The 21,106-nt window shown below is 40.0% G+C and overlaps 1 protein-coding gene and 1 long non-coding RNA gene across 6 annotated transcripts in view; one reads left to right on the plus strand and one right to left on the minus strand.

The window, feature by feature from the left end:
• Window positions 1-6,647, minus strand: part of LOC120779009 — a 48,546-nt gene extending 41,899 nt beyond the window's left edge. Inside the window, exon 1 of the mRNA XM_040111128.1 lies at window positions 4,230-6,647. Within this exon, the coding sequence (XP_039967062.1) occupies window positions 4,230-6,474 (2,245 nt within the window). The 5' untranslated portion in view covers window positions 6,475-6,647. The remainder of the gene's footprint in view (window positions 1-4,229) is intronic.
• The window catches only part of LOC120779028, a 256,412-nt gene that overhangs the window by 69,793 nt on the left and 165,513 nt on the right, over window positions 1-21,106 (plus strand). The window lies entirely within an intron of this gene.

Here is a 21,106-nt window from a genome sequence, read left to right on the forward strand (position 1 = left end):
ATTTTTTTTCTATTTATTTTTTTTTAACAATTGCGTACAAAGCTTCAAATCGAGCTTAAGAGAAAAATTTAGTTTGAGTTAGGTGAGGTTATGTTAAGAAGACGATCCTAGCAGAGGGTTTTCTTGGATAACTGAGAACAATGCTCCGTTGTTCACATAGCTTTGTGATTTGTTCAAATGTAGCTAAATAGATGACGTTATGTTAGGTTAAGTGAGGTGAGGTTTGGTTAAAAGGTCGATCCCTCCAGGGATCTCACGAGACTTAGAGTCTTTATGATACCTAAAAATCATATATAATTTATGTAATTGTTTATGAGACCTTCATAAATTGAAAAATTCACATTGAGCTTAAAACTAAAGAGAGGTCGTTGGGTTAGGTGAATCGAAGATGGTCCTAAACGAGACATGTCTTTGTGCCACTCGTAGACTTGTGTTTTTGACAAAACTGGTTAACCGTATGCCTATTACAACATTCGCACACGAAATTGGTTAGGAATACAAAAATTGAGATAAATTCTTTCTTCGAAATTTGTAGCTATTTTAAAAATCGCAACTGAGGCATACGGACTTAAGCAGCTGCTGTAAACAAAACTGGCTAACAGCTCATATTTTAAATATTAATTTAGGATAGTCCTACCAAGTCAGCGAAATTCCTTTGTTTTTTTGAAATATCATTTACCCGGGGAATTTAATTACTATTTCCGTTTAGCCATGTCCATTTGTATGCCTGTCCGTGTGTGCATACGCGAACTGGTCCGTTAGTTTTTGAGATATCCATCTGAAATTTTTCACACGTCCTTTTCTTCCCAAGAAACTGCTTATTTATTGAAACAAACGATATCAGACGACTATAGCATATAGCTGCCACACAAATTGAACAATCGCAATCAAATCCTTGTATGGAAAACTTTCTTATTTGACGAGTTATCTTCAAGAAAATTGGCATGAATTATTTTCTGAGATAACGGTACAATTTACGAAGAAATTATCCAGATCGGTTCACTATAGCATATAGGTACCATATAAACTCACCAATCAAAATCAAGCGCTTGTAGGGAAACCATTTTATTATTGAGGCATATTATAGCTTCTGAGCTTAATCAGATAATGAGACAGCAAACAAGCGCAACACAAAGCTTAAGCGCCGTCTTTTTATTTTGTTGCACAATCTCTGCGCTGCGCATACATACTTATGTAAATCCCATTTTGATATACGCATACAGAGTTTGCTGCTTTTCTGGTATTCATGTGTGTCTTTGACTCATTAACCGGGCTTAGGCAGTTGGCGATAACAAGAAAACAAGAAAAGTCAACAACAACGCAGTTTATCTTACGCACAACACAAGCTACATATAGAACGTTGATAAAATAAGTAGATTTTCTAATTTATATTTATTTTAAGCTTAAAAATGCACAAAAAGCGTAAGTTTATTGAAAGAGTGATGCTAAAAAGCAAGAAAAAAATTAAAAAAAAAACAGCTAACAACATGACAGCTGTCATGTTTGCGCGCACAAAACGCTAGTTAAATACGCATAGAAAAAAATAAATCATTTTCTTTTCTACCCACATGTACACGTACATACATATGTATATACTTTCATTTATTATAATTAAAGGTTACTGCGCATGCGCAATTTGCTTGTACGCACGCCAAGCAACGGACTGAAAGGCAAGTGGAGAGTGGTACATTTGTGTGCGGAATTGAAATGACGCGCTTTGAATGCAAGCAAAGCATATGTTAGATAAATAGATACATATGTATATACTTACTCAGCGTCTTGGCAATGGTTTTGTCAAACACACTGAGCCTCGTTGGAGCGTGCATGGGCGTGTGTGTGGAGTGGGAAAACGCTTTAAAATGCGGAAAAGCGCGCATTTCCAGGCAACGCAGGCACGCATACAAATTACACACTGCTGTGACTACACACACACACGCGTATGCGCAGGCATTTACCGCTCGGTCTTGCTTCGGTGCGCTGGCAACGCGGCAGTCAGTCAACAACAACAGCAGTGTGTGTATCAAAGACACATGTAAATAAAACGCATGCATGCGCCTACAACAACAACAAAACCATTTGTTGCTTGCTGACTTGCCGTCTTGCCGACAGCAAAATCTCTCGTTTGACGAGGCGCCCGACGCTACGCTGTGACGTAGACGCAACATGTGAGTGACATGTTTCCTATGCGCGCGGCGCATTTGAATAATGCAAGCATCAGCGGAATTAAGTAAAGCTGCAGTTAGGCCAAAAGGGGCAGCAAAAAAAATGCGCCATGCAATTTGCAAATATTTTGTTTTGTTGTTATTATTGCTTTTGATTATTTTTTTTTAAGTTTTGTTATGCTTTGCATTCATAGCTTCGCGTTGTTTTTTAGGCTTTGCTCGGTAGTTTGTAGATTTGCGGCGAGTACGTGCCACTTACGCGAAAGCATTGTATGTTAAAATCATTTTCCGCTAATGCGATTTACTGTTGGAAAGTAAAGATCTGCTCGCACTTTCATTTTTCACATTTTTCACTTCGCTGTACTTATGTCCGGAAAGCTAAGAGTATGAAAATAATTATGGTAAAACCAACAGGCGGTTACTGAAGTCCTCTACTCCTCACCCATGATCTCTCTCCCTCAAGCCGAATAGCGCCGAAAGCTAACGAATTATTACTGAAAACATTCCCTTAAGCTAGTAGAAAGCTAACTCCCTAAAAGTGTGCTCAAAGCTAGTCAAGGAGTGTCTGTTCTCAATAGAAATACCATCAAGCTATTTCATCGTCAGACTCGTTTGGATGCCTGGTCATAACGGAATCTCTGGCAACTGCTCAGCGGTTGAACTAGCCAGAGGCAGTACCCTGACCCCGCTCACGTCAGTATTGTTCCCCTTTGGCGGTAAAGGGTATCTTACTGCAGTAGTCGAGGTTCTTACTGAACTTAGTTCAGTTCGAGGCTAATGCTTGTGGGACGGCTTGTACAGCTTTTGGAAGGCTGAGGTTGATACCTTTCGGCGGGCTTAACTTCAGCGAGTCAAAAGGTTTGAATAGACAAAGATGAGGTGGAAACATCCAGTAAGTTAATTCTTGAATGTCCAACATTTAGAAGGCTGAGGTTGAAACCTCTTGGCAGTCTTGCCTTCAACAAGCTGTGTCTATTCGTAAGGGTCTTATGATCTAATATATAGGAATTTAAGGAACTACGACGGACGGGCGTTCTACGAAATCCCTGTTAAAATCGATCTCTTAACCTGAACTAAGAAAACCTAACCTTGTAGAGGAAAAACACGGACCAACGTAAAATGAAATCTGTGTTAGGATCGACCACTTAAACTGACCTAACCACCCCACCTAACTCACTAGAGGGAGCACAATTAGTAAGGAGCTTATAACCTAATATATGGACTGGCGTTCCATCAAACTCCTGTTTGGATCGACCTCTTAGTTTGACCTAACCTAACCTAACATAAACTAGTAACGGAAACCAAATTACAGGACGGACCGGTGGTCTGTGAAAACCCTCTAAGAATCGACCTCTTAACCCGACCTAACATAACTTAATTTAGTAGAGGAAGCACAACAGTCGCAGTGTTGGTGAAACACAGTGGAGTCATAGCCGGAAGCAGTAACTATCTCACTCTATAACTTTATAGATGGAATCTCAAATGAATCAAAACCCAGCTGAGACTGCTTCCATTGTATTATTATTAAAATAACAAATAATTGTTGTTCTTGCGGCAGAATTCCACCGAGCTGACAGCCCTTGACCGGATAAAAAATCCGGGTCCGTTTCGATTACTTAGACCGTGGGACCGTCGTGGGAACGGAGTTTTTCTCTGCTGCTGCAGTTGCCCAGAAGCTAAAGAAAGTGTGTAAAAATAACTATGGCCAGACCAATAAGCGGTTACCGAAGCCCTCTTTTGCTCACCTAATCTATATTATCCTTAAAACTAGTAGAGGAAACAAACGAAGTCAGGGTTGACGAAACTCAATGGAGTCAAAGCTGAAATCAATAACTAACTTTCTTACCCTGTAACTCTCTCGATTCGGAAACGGCAACTCACGACAATTTAAGCTCAGATGAGACTACTACTTATTACTTCTATGTAAAAATGTAAAAAAAAAAAACATAAAAAATAACAGTATTTGTATGCGAAAAATACACGTACTGCTGTGATGAGTCTCGTGCTCCCAAAACACATAATTAACTACACTTAAACTAAAAATTTGCTACTGCACATATCACTCACCTCCGCCGCCTCCGCCCAGACCATTCGAGCAGTGCTTCATGCTGGCGCCGTTCCCCGTATTTGTTGCCGAATTCTGCATGCCGCCGCCCATTACTCCGTACTTGATCGGCTTAAAGTGGAAGAATGAGGGTGAGTAACCGGAGCCAGCACGACTCAGCGAGCTGAACTGCTCCTCACGATCCTCCACATAGAGGCCCTCCTTGCCCATAGCCGCCAATTGACGACCTTTCGGCATAAACATAACTAGAAAGACAGTTGCTGATGTCGCTATCAGTCCGAAAGCAATACAAGCATCCTTATGGCGATCCGCCACCGCCAAACCGCATAGCATCCAGCCCAGCCAAATGGGTATAGCGCCGCCAATAGCCAAACCAATGTAGGTGGCCTCGCGATAATTGTCGCGTATGCCGCGTGATTTGATGGCCAACACGGCGACGAACACAATCAGAAAGACAATGTAGATGAGCGAAAAGAGCAGCTCCGAAAATTGTGTTTTGCATAACGGTATCAGCATCGTACCGGCTGCAGTAATACGTGCATACAAATCCGAGCCGAGACTGGAGCCGAGCGCTGCTGCGGACGGCCCATTGTTGGGTGTAGCGCTGTGTGGCTGGAAAAGCGCTGCGAAAGTATGCGCCGCAGATGTGGCGCTACTGGAAGCTACGGTAGGTGCCAACAGACTATTACCAAGTATGGGTACACTTTGCGTATAGATCTCCGGCGGTTGTGTGAGTAGCCACTGTGTGCCTATGGCGACTTGTATGAGTACGGCGAAGAGCAACAGTAAACCTTGATAGGGTGCCGGTAGGTACACGCCACCATTGAGACTAATGAGGAAGACGCACTTGACGAGTAGCGCGGCAAAGACAAGCGCATAGGCAACACCCACGCCAAAACGTATTGCACCACAGCTGAGCAACGAGGGCTGCGCTGTTAGTACAGCACCCAGCCCGGCACAAGCAAACAGTCCCAACAGTAGCATCTGTCCGAGAAACAGATGACGGCGCGAAGGTGATGTACGCCACGCCTTGAACAGCACAAAAATCTCAAAAGCTGTCATCATTAGCATTGTGAGTGCGGCCAACACCAGGACGGGCACCACCCAAGGCTCCTTCCGCAGCCCAGTGAATGGCAGATGTGTGGGCACTATGGATGGTGGGAAACCCGCGCTGACGCTATTCGCTGCATTCGAGGTATTCAACGGCCGCGGCGCTACGATTAAAACCGAACGTGGTCCAGCAGTCGGTACACCTGCAGGCGGTGGCTGTATATAGTCAGGCAGTACTGCTGCCTTAGCGCCCGTGCGTGCTGGCGCTCTAGTTGGATGCGCGTTGCTTGGTAGTGGTGTGCTTGTTGGCACTACGAAGAACTCGGTGGACATGACTACCAGGCGATCTGCTTTCGAAATGTTCGTGTCCTTACTGCTGAAAGTAGTCGAGTCTAGCAACAGCCCTGCGATGTTGGTATCCTCGCGTCGACTCAGCTGTTTGCTGCGACGTTCTGCGGTCACTGGCGGTGCTGTGTAGTCAGCTTGGTGCACCTCCATGGTATACAAATCAGTTTTGGGCTCAACACTAACACTCACATCCACTTTGTTATTACGCGCAACATTCACTTCGCCAGTCGTGTTTGTGTTTGCGGCACGTGCCATAACTTTCGCACTTGCAGCCGCGTTATTTGTATTAGCACTCGCGTAACTGACCACATAATTACTTTTACTCAAAATACTATTCACTTGCCTTTGGCTGGGCGCCGCCACATTCGCTATCGCACCGGACTTTTTACGCAACGGCAGCAAACGATCACCAAAACGCGGTTCGCGTGCCCCATAGAGGCCCATGGCTCGAGCCCCGGCTTGCGTGTTCAACTCAGCGCTCGCGGTCGTGTCATCGACGTAGTTCAGCCCATTTGCTGGCGCGTTGACTATTATAATAAAACACCAGCACAGCAAGGTCATGGGCCATATGGCGCGCTTCCATGAGCCGCGTTGCGGAACCACATTTATCGCGTGCATCATCTTAAGCTTTGTCGTTTCAACCGTCTGGCGGCTAGTCACTTTCTTCTTTATGGCATGCCGCGCGGTTTTGCACACATTTTCTTTTGGCACATTCACATACGCGCTCGGCGTTGGCTTTTCACTCAGGTTCTCGTGCTGGCAGCCGTTTAACGACCGTGCCACTCGACGGAGCATGCCCAACTGTTGCTGCGTGCGCACACAGTCTGTCGTTGCATCGGTTGCATGCATACAAAGCGACACAGCCCAATTGAACTACACTACTTTTTATTAAGAAAATATTATGTTTCGGTTGTCAGCTACTAAATTCGCTTGCCAACTCAATTAGAATAAATTTTTTTCTTTTTACTTTAACGCTCGTTTATTTTTCGTAAATCGCTTGCACCGTTTAACTTGATTTAACTTCACTCGTTACTTGTTCGCGTTCAAATTGCTTGCGCTCTAACCGCCAACGTTCGTACGCAATCCGCTTAACACGTCCGTTCACTTCGCTCGACTGCCGCAGACTGTCTGCGTGTTGTGCGCGTTTGGACGACTGCACTGTGGCCAGCAACTTTGGTGTCTTGTCGTCGAAACTTGGTGTTTGGCCAATTATGTTGCAACTTGTATGATGTTGCAACTTGTATGATGTTGCATTTGGCTGTTTCGAACCAAGTTTCATAACGTTTGGGTTGTTGCTGTTTCTTTTGAAATTCGACTGGAAAACAGTTTGTAGCTAATGAGTCCTAATTGATGTTGTAATATTTATGCAGAGTTTATATTATAATTCGAAGTGGCTGCGTTGAAATTGACCGACTTAATAAATTTGTGGTGAGCTCAAAACGCTTCGGTGATCTATGAGGTCCTAACTGATGACTATTCCTAGGAACTCAACTAAATTTGGTGTCGCAAAGGACCAAAACTGTTATATTTTCTGGTTTATTGACCTACCAGTTTAACCTAAATTAACCTTAAAACTTCTAAAAAGCGGAGTTATTTTTATACTCCGAATGATTATTATGAACTGAGTCGATTTACCCATCTCCGCAAGTCAGTACATACGCGAACTAGTCTCTTAGTTTTTGAGATATCGATCGGAAATTTTGCACACGTTCTTTTGTTCTCATGGAGCTAATCATATGTCGGAAATGCGAGTATCGGACCACTACAACATATAGCTGCCGTACAAACTGACCGATCGGAATCAAGCCCTTGTATGGAAAACTTTTTTATTTGACTACGAATCTTCTCCAAATTTGGCATTTGCTATTTTCTATACTAATGGTGCAATCTTCCAGAAAACTATTTAGATCGGACTACTTTAGCATATAGCTGCTATACAAAATGAACGGTCAAAGACATGTCCTTGTAAGGAAAACTTTTTTATTTGTCAATAAAGGAGCACAAACTTTGGTGTGAATTATTATCCAATACAACAGTATAATATCCGAAGAAATCGTTCAGATCGGACATCTATAGCATCTAGCTGCCATACAAAATTACTTGTCAGAATCATGTCCTTGTAAGGAAAAGTTTCGTATTTGTCAAGATAGGTTCTCGAAATTCAGATTATCCAAAGCAATGTTACAATCACAAAAAAAACTTCAGATCGGATTACTATAACGTATAGCTCAAAATCGAGGTGAAGATATTTTTATACCCTTTTATGCTATAAGAAACGCACTTGTAAATGGTATTTTTTATTTTTCGGGATCCGAAGCTCATCCTACATTGCTTCTCGAACCCGTACCTTGTTCACCTACAACGCATTCAATACTTCACAATACCTTCTTAGAACTGCACAACACTTCAATTTACTTGAGTCTCGCTATGATCCCCATAAATATGTAAACGCCCCGCGTGGAGCGCCGTGTCTTACTTACGTTTCCGCGTCAAAAATAGCAACGAATCTAATGTGCTTGAATCCATAATGAATCAAAATTTTAATGACCTCACAATGTTTGCCGTTTGGGTATGAAGAACAAGCAATTTGGCACAGCGGCGACCAAATAAAGATCGTCACCAACCGTAAATTTGCCAGAACACCGCGCACTAAACGAATTGCAAATGTTAACTGTGGACGTACGTCGACCGCGCGCAGGAGGTAGGAGCGAGCAAATACATTGCGGAATTTGCATGTACACAATTTATTGGCTACAAGCAATTAATAACTGTTAAAAGCCGGGCAAAGCATGAATTGGCGAAAATTGGCGACGCGCAAGACGCTGGCAAACTAGAATTAGCGCGCGCGCAAGCCACACAGCGCAGCAATAAGCGAGCGCGTACTTGAAGTCGACACCAGCGGCGTATAAATAACAGCAACAACAACAAATAACAACAACAAAAACAACGAGAAAGCAGTGCAAAACCAATGGCACAATATGTACTGTAATTATAGGGACATACGTTAGCGCTTAGCTGATTCATAACAGACACAGCGCGCACACACATACAAACATATAGATCGGTACGTAAATATGCGGAGGCAAACACAAATTTACCAAAAATTTAAATGAAGCAAGTAAGCGCTCGAATGGCATACTACAAGCAGCAAGAACAAACAGTAAACTGACGCTTAGCGTGTGGCCAAGCGTAGGAAAGAAGCAAAAAACGTTGCAGCACGCAAGTCGCACGCATAAGTTTTGCCGCCAAAGCAGCGCTACGTGCTAACGCTACTACGTCGTTGGTCGTTGACGTTGACGTTGCCGGTAGCAATGGCAATGTCCCACGCCAGGTGGTAAAATGTTGTGGTTTATGTGCGTTGAGTGCTACAAGTGCGGAGGTGATGATAATGATGCTCGTGATTATGATGAACGCCAGGCACGCCGATGGCCATGGCAATGACACCGCCGCCGCATGTCAGCGCAAAATCGCTGCTGCGCGCCAGCATATGCCAATCCAACAGTGTTGAGAGAATTTGATGAGACGTTCCTGCTGCATTACATAAGTACTTGCGTCTTATATAAGGCATTTGATCATGATTAGCTGACATAACAGAAGCACTTTAAGCAATAAAGCACTTAGTGAAGTTGTGTAATACTTGTATGTATGCACGAATGTGAGTCAATATTTATATGTGCGAGCAGTAGACATTTCGGAAGTTGAATGTACTCTGCAGCACAACGCGTGCTAAGGCAGCACGTGCGCGGGTGGCAGCTAGCCGAGTTACATAGCGGCATTATAAGTTTGTGAATCGAAACAGTCACTCATCAATTCATGTGAAAATTGATCGAAATCGCTTGCGAATAATTAAAATGCAAATAACAACCCCGAAGAGCATGCGTAAGGCAATAACAAAGAACGAAAGTATGCAAAAAGGGAAAAGGAAAAAATTGGAATCTTCAAAGAAACAGATGTAATGCAGAGTGAATGGAGGAAAACTTGCAAAAATAAATAATTTTTTTTTTGGAATTCTACTGAACTGAAAAAATGCCACTTTAGAGACAAACAAAAAAACAATAAAGCTGCACAAATAAATCAACTTTGCATATCAGAACTAAATTTTGCTCGTTCAGTATGTATGGCAGCTATATGCTATAGCGTTCCGATTTGATTAATTTTTAAGCAGATTACAAGGTTGCTTTATATAATGGTTCCTGTCGAATTTCATGAAGATAGTGTATTAAATAAACAAGTTTTCCATTCAAAGCCTTGATTTTGATCGTTAAGTTTGTATGGCAACTATATGCTATAGTGATCCGTTTTGCAATTCTTTTGGCAGATTACGAACTTGTCTTAGGCAGTAATCTGTGTCAAATTTCGTGAAGATATCTGATCAAATAAAAAAAATTTTCCATATAAGAACTTGATTTTAAACATTCAGTTTGTAAGGCAGCTATATGTTGTAGTAATCCGATCGGAACCATTCCTTCAGAGATTGTAGCATAGTCTAAGATAATAATTCATGCTAAATTTCGTAAAGATAGCTCATCAAATAAAAAAGTTTTTCATACACAGCCCTGATTGTGATCGTTCAGTTCATATGGCAGCCATATGCTATTTTGAACCGATATCAGCGATTCCGACAAATAAGCAGCTTCTTTAAAAGAAAAGAACTTTTACAAAATCTCATTTCGATATCTCAAAAACTAAAGCACTAGTTCGCGTGTATTTCCTTCTGGTTTCTGGTTTGCTCACCTGTCCGCTTAAGTCATTACGATTAGTTTAGCCTATCACTAATTTATTTTTAATTTTATATAATGATATTGTTATCACCTGTAGCTATATATCACAAATTCTCGCTAGCTTGAGCTCACAACTATTATAGTTGCAATTTTTTTCTATTTCTCGTCTTTCTTATTTGAATTCAAACATTTGTTTTAGCATTTATATGCAAATTTGTTGTTTGCAAAGGATACTTAACATTACAAATAAAGCTTTATACTGTGTTTATGCTTGCACACTGTCTTTATAAACGAATTTGTGAAATAAAGCTTTTGTCTCGCGCACAAAAGTTGCACTAATTAAAGGAGATCAAAAGACTTAAGCAACGAACTTGCGTGGCCAAATGTTTCATTTTGCAATAATTGGTTGAGTAAAGGCTTTGTAACAGCTACTAGCTGAAATAAATTAGTATTTTGACCAAATTAACGAAACAATAAAGTCAAATTTTCTGTTTATTGCATTTTAATTTAAATATTTGCGACGGAAATTTACGACTCTTTGATAACATTCCAAGGCAAGATTGGCAAATTGCTTGCTAAAGATGGACACTGCATTTGTTGGTTAAGCTCTTTACTTATTATTCATTATTAACTTATATTTATTATCGATTAATATTAAGCCAACAAATAGTAGTAAAAACGCTGTACTTCATTGCAGGCCTTCTGTTATGCCAGTATGCTTAAAAGAATCCCATTCCATTATCAAATGCAAATTCTAATCCAAACTAACACATATTGCCATAGCAAAATATGCGAAGCAATTAAAAGTGCTTAACTTTGAGACACACAATTATTCGCACGCAGGCTTGCCTCAAATGAGCGCAAGGCATGGAAAAGTGAGAAAAGTAAGCAAAAGTTAGAAAATGTAGTTATTACTTGTACGCCCAGCTGTGAAGCCAAATGAAAATTTATGCGCAAATAAGACATTGTTGAAATTACTGCCTGACGGCTGCGCAGCTACAAACGCTTGCGCGATGGCAAGGCGCTGGCGGCAAAGTCAGGGATTACGGGATTAGTGTGCAGGTAATTTTCCAATTTAATGGGCTGTCTAGGAAGTCAAGGGCCGCGGGCATAACGCAAACATGATATGCCAAGCAAATTTATTTGAGAGATATAAAAATTGCTTATAATTGCTGCTGAAGCGCAAATGCGCATATGTCATGCGCAATATTTACACGAGTATATATACATATGTCAAGAAATAATTGAAACATTTCACTCTATTGTAATAAAAATTATATAATTTAGACTATAAAATTAGTTTTCTTCTTATCTAAAGCTTGTTTGAGTAAAAGATTTCAGTTGCCTTAAAACCATTAATCAAAGCAAACTAACGCTAATGAAATGAATATAGAACAATCAATATTTAAAATAGAAACAAGGAAAAATATTGACTCCGAAACGCGTATACCATGCACAAATATAAAAGTTCCTTACAAGAACTTGATTTTGATCATTCCGTTTGTATGGCAGCTATGTATGTGTTACATCGACCCGATCTGAAAATAATTGTTTCGTTGTTTTGGACTAGAATGCATGCCAAATTTCGTGAAGATATATTGACAAATAAAAGAGTTTTCCCTAAAAGGACTTAAATTTGATCGTTCAGTTTGTATGGCAGCTATATGCTATAGTTATCCGATTTGAAAAATTTCTTCGGGAATTATACCAATGTTTGTGATAATATTGCACACCGAATTTCACGAAGGTACTTGGAGAAACAAAGAAGCTTTCTATACAAGGACTTAAATGTGATCGTTAAGTTTGTATGGCAGCTATATGTTATAGTAGTCGAATCTGAATAAATTATTCAATAATTGTACAATTGCTTCAGATAATAATTCGTGCCAAATTTAATGCAGATATCTCGACAAGTAGAATATTTTTCCTTGTAAGAACTTAATTGCGGTCGATCAGTTTGTATGGCAGCTATATCCTATAATGGTTCGATCTAAACAAATTTTTCAAAAATTATGCCATTGTTTGGTTTATAACACATACAAAATTTCACGAAGATATCTCGTGAAATAAAGATGTTTACCATAAAGTAACTTAATTGAGATCGACCAGTTTGTATGGCAGCTACATGCTATAGTAATCCGATCTGAACGATTTATTCAATAGTTCTAGTATTGCCTCAGATTATAATTTCTGTCAAACTTCGTGATGATATCTCGACAAGTAAAAAATATTTTCTTAAAAGAACTTGATTTTGATTGTTCAGTTTGTATGGTAGCAATATGCTATAGCCATTCGATCTAAACAAGTTCTTCAGAAATTATAACTTTGTTTGAGATTATTATGTATACCAAATTTCATGAAGATATCTCGTAAAATATAGTAGCTTTCCATACAAGTACTTAATTTTGATCGTTCAGTTTGTATGGCAGCTATATGTTATAGTGGTCAGTTATCGACGCTTCCGAGAAATAATCATCTGCATAAGGAAAAAAGAACGTGTGCAAAATTTGAGAACGATACCTCAAAAAAAGAGGGACTATTGAGCGTATATACAGACAGGGAGACACACAGATGGACATGGCTAAAGAGACTCACCTCTTCATGCTGATCATTTATATATATTTTTTATATAGTCTATTTTTTTCCAAATGCATCAAACTTCTTAGCAAATTTAAATAATATGTTATACCCTGTTCAGGGTATAATAATCAATAATCACGACAGTTACACAAGGCGGGGTTACCCCGCAGTGAATTTACCGCAAAATGCGTACGAATGTAAAACGAGATATTTTTGATAAATTATCGGCGTAGCAAATGTGTTTGTTCCATGGAATTCGCTATGTAAGCACACACATGTAGTGTCCCTGTAGGAATTTGAAACAGTTTTCTTCGTGGTGTCATGACAGCGATGAATAATGTGAACAGAGGACCTTATGCAACTCTTAAAGCGTGGAAATACGTCATTGATGAGAATTTTTTCTATTTTTTAAGCAATAAAATATACATTAAAAGCAAAATATTCACTAACTATTTTTATAAATCTGGTGAGAACTGCACTTTTTGCTGAAAAAATTCACACTCGCATTGCACATTTGTTGCAAATATGACAGCGCGGTGTCCAACTCTAAAAAGAACACAAAAATTGATCATTTAAGTTAATATTTTCTTAGCGGGTTGGCTCACATATCTTCAGCATACGCGGAGAGACAAGTGGCTAGAATGCCAACGCTTGTAAAGAAAGCATACAGTTGATAAATGTTGCGGGGTGGCAGGGTAATGTTGCTCATTTTAGTCTTGTCTAGTCTTTATGTGGGCAGAGGCCGAGTGCTTTGATGATCACAATTTACCATGGATGACCACACAATTAACAGTACATTTTTTATGTGTGTGTGTGTGTAAAAAGCCAAGTGTTGCTTTGACGCGTAAAGTAAATTAATAATAAAACAATTTCATTGTTTATATTGTGTCTTTGTTGTTGTGTCATAATTAGAGCAGAAGGTTAACAACATTTTAATGAAACAATTGGTTTTGTTCTTTACGGTACTTGAGATGAAGCGATCTTTCCATGCTTTCGAGTTTGTTTGTCTGCATGTTGGCTTTGAAGGTTAATGAACTTGCTGAGCTTATTTGACAATAGTCAGCGATCTTGTAGGTCTCTACTACCTAAAGCTCAAATTCTTCTCTGGCACTACAAGCGCCACGAGGTCACACCAGTTCTACATCCTAAGTGATAAATACTTAGTCCTTTCATTGGGTGCGTGAGCGCCCTTACTTCCGTTGTCCACCCATGAATCTTGAATCGATGGAACTGTTTGCTGGAGCATAATCTTCCAAGCGAACAACATAGCCCAACCATCGAATTCAATGCTTAATTATATTTAAGGCGTCCTAAAGATCATTACTTCATGAATCTTGCTGTTTCGATATTCATTACTCACTTGGACGGCTCCAAAGACGTTACGGACAGCAGTTCTTTCAAATGCTCCAATTGTTTTCTCATCTCGGTTCGTCATGGCCCATATTGCTGCGTTGCACAATAGAACAGAAATGTCGATAGACTTATGTAGCGTAATTTTTAATCGTCAAGAGAGGGTTAGGCTTTCCAATTGCCAAACGATCCCATTATAGCACCTGTTGGGACTTGTTTTCTGCCATAATCTCTAGTTAAACTGGTTGTGAGATATACGGAGTTCTTAACTGTTTCAAATGTATAGCTGCCTACAGTAACTGAGTTCCTGAGATGCAACGAATATTTGTGTGTGGCCTCTAGGTACTTTTTCTTACCCTCATTCAGCACAAGACCAACCTCCTTTGCTCCTTTTTCTAGGCTAGAAGAGGATGCACAGACGGCTTTGCTGTTAAGTCCTACGATATCGGATATAATGGTTGTGCTCAACATCATTCTAAATAATGAAAGAGTTTCGAGGGGATACCAAATTTAGGCATGGTATCGAGGAGGCAACTCCTGTCACTATTGTCGAAAGCCACTTTGAAATCGACAAAAAGTTAATGGGTGTCGCTCTGTTTGTCGACGGTCTTCTCCAGTAAATGTGAATTTTTTTTTATGGTGGACTAGTCAGGTCATACGCCACACTGACAAAGTTGAATCGTTTTATTTACAATGAGCTTAAGTCTTCCACACAATACTCCCTTGTATGCAATATTAGGAAGGCTGATCCAGCGATAATTACCATCAATGAGTACTAGAACATACGCCCTTAAACAGCTCAGCTGGTAATCCGTTCGTTCCTGGGTTCCTTGTTATTCTTAAGCCGCCTTAGAGCTATTTTCATCTCGCACTAGTTGAGTGGCAGAACGATAATGTCGTCACGGTATATTTATTATTGGTGCGGACTCTCCTTCATCCGCCTCAGCATTGCTTTCGCCATTTAGCAATGGCCAGCAGTGGAACTCTGGATGTCTGTTGAGAGGTTTCCATTTTTGTCTATACAGAGGCTTGCGCCGGGCTTGAACTCATTTGTTTGCTGTCCTAATTTTGATGAAATCATGGGGTCGAGCTCCTACATCCTAAGCTCTGTGCACTCACTGTTCGCAGTTACTCGTATACGCCCTCAAGCTGGGAGTTGTTTTGGTTCAGCTGGATTGGAAGTGAAGTACGCTGACCCTTGACTGTTTGGTGCGATTGGTGAGCTTTCAGTACTGCAAGTATGCTCACAGGGCTTTGAGCTTACAGAATTTTGGCTCACATGGTCCCGAGTTTTTGAAATTTAGAATAACACAAACGAAACCATTATTTTTTTAATATTCCTCATAAAGTATCATCAGCACTGTTAAACTTAGTCAAGTTACATACCACATAACGCAAATTTAGCCAAGACATGAACCTGTACTAGGAAATGCTGAGAAGAAACTGCCAAGCTGAACGTCGCTCATACCACATAACTGTTAGGTGACCGTTCTAACCTCAGTAAGTACCAGTATTTCTAGTAAGCAATATTTCTAGCGACTCGTTATGCATCGTCGCTTTCATTAATAAATTAAATTCCAGCACACATTTCCTTTAGTACCGTTTTTACACGAAACCATAAAGCACATACGAGTATGCATTGTGAGAACAACTCAAGCGGGAAGTCGGTACTCGAAATCAATTATGCGCGCAGCTATAAATACTCAAACGTAATTTCTATAAATTTTGCCGTCTTTGATGTCATAACTTGCACCCAAACGACAACCGTAATGAAGTAACAACAACGTTTGTGCGAAAACAACGAGGAAGCATACGAACGATGAAGAACGATCGATTGTGCGCATTTGTTCGGGAAAAATGAATTTTAATCGTTTTTGTTTGAGCGCAAACTGCCAGGGCAAAACAAATTAAGAATTGGAAAGTTACAAATGCCGCAGGCCGCTTGGCGCTCTAGCGCCGTGAAACAACAACAGCAACAACAATATGCAGAACAATTGGCGGCAACATTGTCCGGCGAGTGGGTGAAATGCGCCGAAAGGCGACAATGCGGCCGAGAAAACAAGCTGACATCTGACCCTCTGCCTCATTTCTATTTTTACCCGCGAAGGGAATTTTTTCGTTAACAATTTCGGTGACTTTCTTTTTTCGCTTTTCTAAGTCTAATGCGCGCATGGAGCGCATTGCGGCGGGAGGGTGCGCGTGAGTAAGGCCAAAGCGCTTCGCAGCGCACTAAATGAATAGCGGTCGAGTATAAAATAAATTAACAGTTCATGATGTCCCACAGCGACGACATTCGCCGCCGAAGAGGACGCCATGCCAACGCAGCGCGCACGACGCCAGCAAAGCCGGAGATGAGCCACGCGCAGCGCAAGGAATAAACCATAAAAGCAACAATAGAAAGCCACACCGCCAACAGCGCGCACAACTAGCGTGCGGGTACGCGGCGGTTGCAAACTAAGAACATTTGTTGCTTTTAATTTATGATTTTTGCTAAGCGAATTTTAAGCAAACATTCCGTATACTTATATACGCCAGGAACTGGCGCTGCTTGACCGTCGCTTCCCACAACGGCGGCAACGCTTGTGCTGACATGGCTTGGCGCCGCGTTGGGCCAGCGAATTTGCTTGCTGCGCCGACAATCTTCTTGTTCTTGGCCACGAAAAAATGCTAATAAAGTGAGACGAGAAAAAATCGCCAAAAATCCATCAAAGCAGAAATATGGAGCAGGCAAATTGGCACAAGCCGCATTTGTAGGAATTATGTGTGCATAAACTTGAGTTAAAGTACAAAAACTCTCACAGACTGTGTATGTGTGTGCGTGTAGACAACAATGGGCGCAAACTGGAGAGCAATTTGCTTTGTGAATTGTGAACAAATTTCGATGAACAGTTACCGAAATGTAGATATCTAAAGCAAAAATGAGATTTGAGAATACCTCTAGCTTAAAGTCAACATCAACAGACATATACAGATGCAATAACCCTCCTAGCCGACTGATGCGTTCGGATGAATGTCGATTGTTATGGGTTTTCAATAGGGACGCTTGACAAAAGAAGACCGATAGGGACAGCAAACGAGTAATCTTTGCTATTTCATCATGGAAATATATACGATCCAAGAATGACTCGAAGTTATTAAAATTTACAACCAAAATTCGGAGTCAGAGGCCTCACCTTTAAGCGCGCTACGTTTTTTTACAATTAAAAAAGTAGCTTCGCTCAAAATGATATAATTCACAAGCCAAAGATCCGAAAGCAGTCAAATTTATAAACCCGCCTTTTGAAAGTTAGAGCTAACTAAAAAGCATATGAATTTAATTCTAGTAGCGCCATCTATCTGATAGGCCGGGAACTTTTGAGACTTGATCTGTTAAGATTTTGATATTGATATTAATTAGTTTCCAATCTGAACAATTTTTGCGGATGATGCACAACTGTTTTAGGCAATAATCTAGTGCAAGTTTCTTGAAGGCATCTCGTCAAATAAAATATCTTTCCGCACAAGCATTTGTTTTCGATCGTTCAGCTTGTATGACAGCTGAAGTAATCCGATATCGGCGGTTCCGACAAGTGAGCAGCTGCTTAGGGAGAAAAGAATGTGTGAAAAGTTTCAGATCAGATCAGCTCATCATTCTGATCATTTGTATATATATTTTATGGCGCCTCGAGCATTTCCTTCTGGGTATTTTCAACATCGTAGACGATCTTGGTTGTTTCAAACTTAATGTTGGAAAATTTTTGTACTAAAGGCGCTCAAATCATCTATGAAACCTCGAAGCCTGCGTGCTACATTTTGGACTAGTTCGTTTGTTTTAATTTAGAAATCAATTTGTAATCAAACCAAAAAGTATCTTTTTCTGCAAATTCCTAGCGTCAAGATCACGTTAGTTCCAAGAAAGAGCGCATTTCATGATCACACTGGATTGCAAATACAATTCAATCAACAGATCTCAAAGCATTCCTCGAAAGCCTACAGCCTCCAGCCAAAATCAAATAAAACTTACAGTTAACGCAAGTTAGTCCAGACGCTTTAATGGTACACTTAATTAAACTATTAACTAATTGCTCGCCATTCATCTGCTTTTTATCTAAACTAACTGCCACAATCACGCAGCCATTGTATGCGGATGCTCTGCAAAATGCCGAAGGTATGCGTTCGCAAACGGTTCGTAGCGCTCGCTAAAACATTGGCAGCGGCAAACGGCAGCATTATCGCACGCTTTGTGCCGATTAACGCTGAAGCGACCGCATTTGAGCATTGTCTCAGCCGCGATTTGAAGCTTTATTTGTTTTCATTTAATACTCCGTTTTATTTTTCTTCTAATTTATACATACATTTATACATATTCATAAATATTTATTCACACATTTTAGTAATTTGTTAACACGGCCGTGTCTTCATTTGTTTTGTAAGCTTTGTAAGCGCCTTTGTCTTGCTGCGAAAATGAAAGTAATTGAGAAACGCTTTGATTGTTATGGATCGAAAGCAAAAACAACAAAGCAACAATAGCTTAAAGACTGCAGCAATCAACAAATGGACGCAGTGTAATCAATTGGAGCGCTGAAAGCAAATTGCGGGGTTCGTTGCTTAAGTCTTTTGTTTTATTTGCTTTGATATTTGTGTTTTGTACGCATTTAATTGCTGGTTTTTAGTTTTAAATGCTTGAATTCATATTTTGTGTTTATTAAAAATGTGAAAAAATTATGCGAATCTATAATACCCTTCACATATACAGAAGATCTCATATAACAACTTGAGTTTGATTGATCACTTTGTATGGCACCTGTATGTTATGGGGGTCCGATTTGAACAAATTCTGTCGTGCTTATAGCGATGCCTGTGTAAATAATTTGAGCCAAGTTTTGTGAAGATATCTCGTCAAATCAAAAAAGTTTCCATATAAGGAGTTGCATTTGTGCGTCCAGTTTATATGACAGCTATATGCTATAGGCGGCCGATCTGAAATTTTTTTTCGGAGATTATACTGTTGTTGCAAATAATTATTCGAGCCAAATTTTGTGACGATATTTTGTCAAATGAAAAACTTTTCCATACAAGGACTTAATTTTGATCGATCGGTTTGTATGGTAGCTATATGCTATAATTGTTCGATCTGAACAATTTGCTCGGAAATTGTAGCGATGCTTTGGAATATAATCCATGCCAAGTTGCGTGAAGATATCTCATCAAATAAAAAGCTTTCCATACAAAAACATGACCTTGACGTTTCAGTTTCTATGACAGCGATATGCTATAGTCGACCGATCTGAACAATTTCTTCAAAGGTTACAGCGTTACTTTGGATAATAACCTGTACGAAATTTTATGAAGATATCTCAACACATAAAAAAGTTATCCATACAAGAACTTGACTTGGATCGTTCAGTTTGTATGGTAGCTATATGCTTTAGTTGTCCCATATCTGCGGCTCCGACATATATGCAGCTTCTTGGAGAGAAAAGCAGGTGTGCAAAAGTTTAGATCAATATCTTAAAAATTAAGGACTAAATCGGCTTTATCAAACCAGCTAATCATTTATATATACATATATTTTATAGAGTCTTCGATATTTCCTGCTGACTGTTACAAACTTCGTGGCAAATGTCAAATACCCTGTATAGGGTATAATTAAACTTTATGAATTTTGAGGAAGCAAATTTTCTCGCCATTTTCTAAGCCGGAAGCACATTTACACAGTTTTCATGTTGTTGTGCATAGATGTGGTAATTATCACTGCACTTGCGGATGTGCCACACCAAGTGCCCACAATGCCTTAAGGTTTTGAACCATTTATGGCATTTTTAATTTATTAACATTCATGAAAAGGGGCAGCGTTTAACTTAAACACTATTTACTCATATTACATTACTTTCGAACGCAGGGACCACGACTTATGACTAGGAAATCTAGTGATATCACCTTTGCCACAACAATAGATAGGATGATATACAATTCTCGCCTACTAAACAGTGTAGAGAAACTATTCAAGGATTAAGCTTGTTGTGTTTTCATAACCTTTGCTTTACCGCAATCCTGACTGTGTCATGATCTGTTACAACACTTTGCTGGAGTTGATTCAATCAATGTGGTAAAAGCTTGCTTGGACGTCAACAAGAGTTGTTTAATTGGGTGGTTCACTAAGTAATTGACATTCGGTCAACACATCTTCTCCGCACACATCAAATAATTTTCACCTTGCCTTAACTGGATTTTTACCATTTAGATACTAAAATATGCCGAAAATGTTATTTTTGATCTTCGACCTTCGCTAGGGAACCAAACTATACAACTTTTCCAAAAAAATTTAAGAAAACTGTTAACAAACATGCGTTACCCAATCAGCTGTTTAATGGCGAAGCAGTCAAGTGTAAATAAGAACATCAACAAACGAATTTACCTAGTACAAGAAATATATTTCAGTATCGCTCAAGGAGTTTTCAGCTTGACACCTTGCCTGCTTGCTTTTTTTTTATTTTCTGAGTTACTGCCATGATTGCTACTTAGCTGTCTACGTAGATGTTGACTCTGGATTTGGCTGCGCTGCAGGTGCATTAGAAGCCAGCTCTACAGCTTTCGCAATAGCAAAGAGCTCAGCTTAAAATATACTAAAGTGGTCCGGCAACTTAAAAGGTTGCCTTATGCCGAACTCTGCAAAGTATAGACCAACACCAACTTCATCGTCCATTTTCGGGCCATCGAAAGTTCTATATATAAATTCTCTTGCAGCCAGTAGTCGTCAGTTTTCAGCAGAGCGGTATATTGGTGGCAGCTTTAATACAAGTTCAAGAGCCACCATTGGAGTTGCTTTTAAAGCTTCCGTTATGCACAGC

This window comes from Bactrocera tryoni, chromosome 5 (genome assembly GCF_016617805.1).
Source record: "Bactrocera tryoni isolate S06 chromosome 5, CSIRO_BtryS06_freeze2, whole genome shotgun sequence".
NCBI lineage: Eukaryota > Metazoa > Arthropoda > Insecta > Diptera > Tephritidae > Bactrocera > Bactrocera tryoni.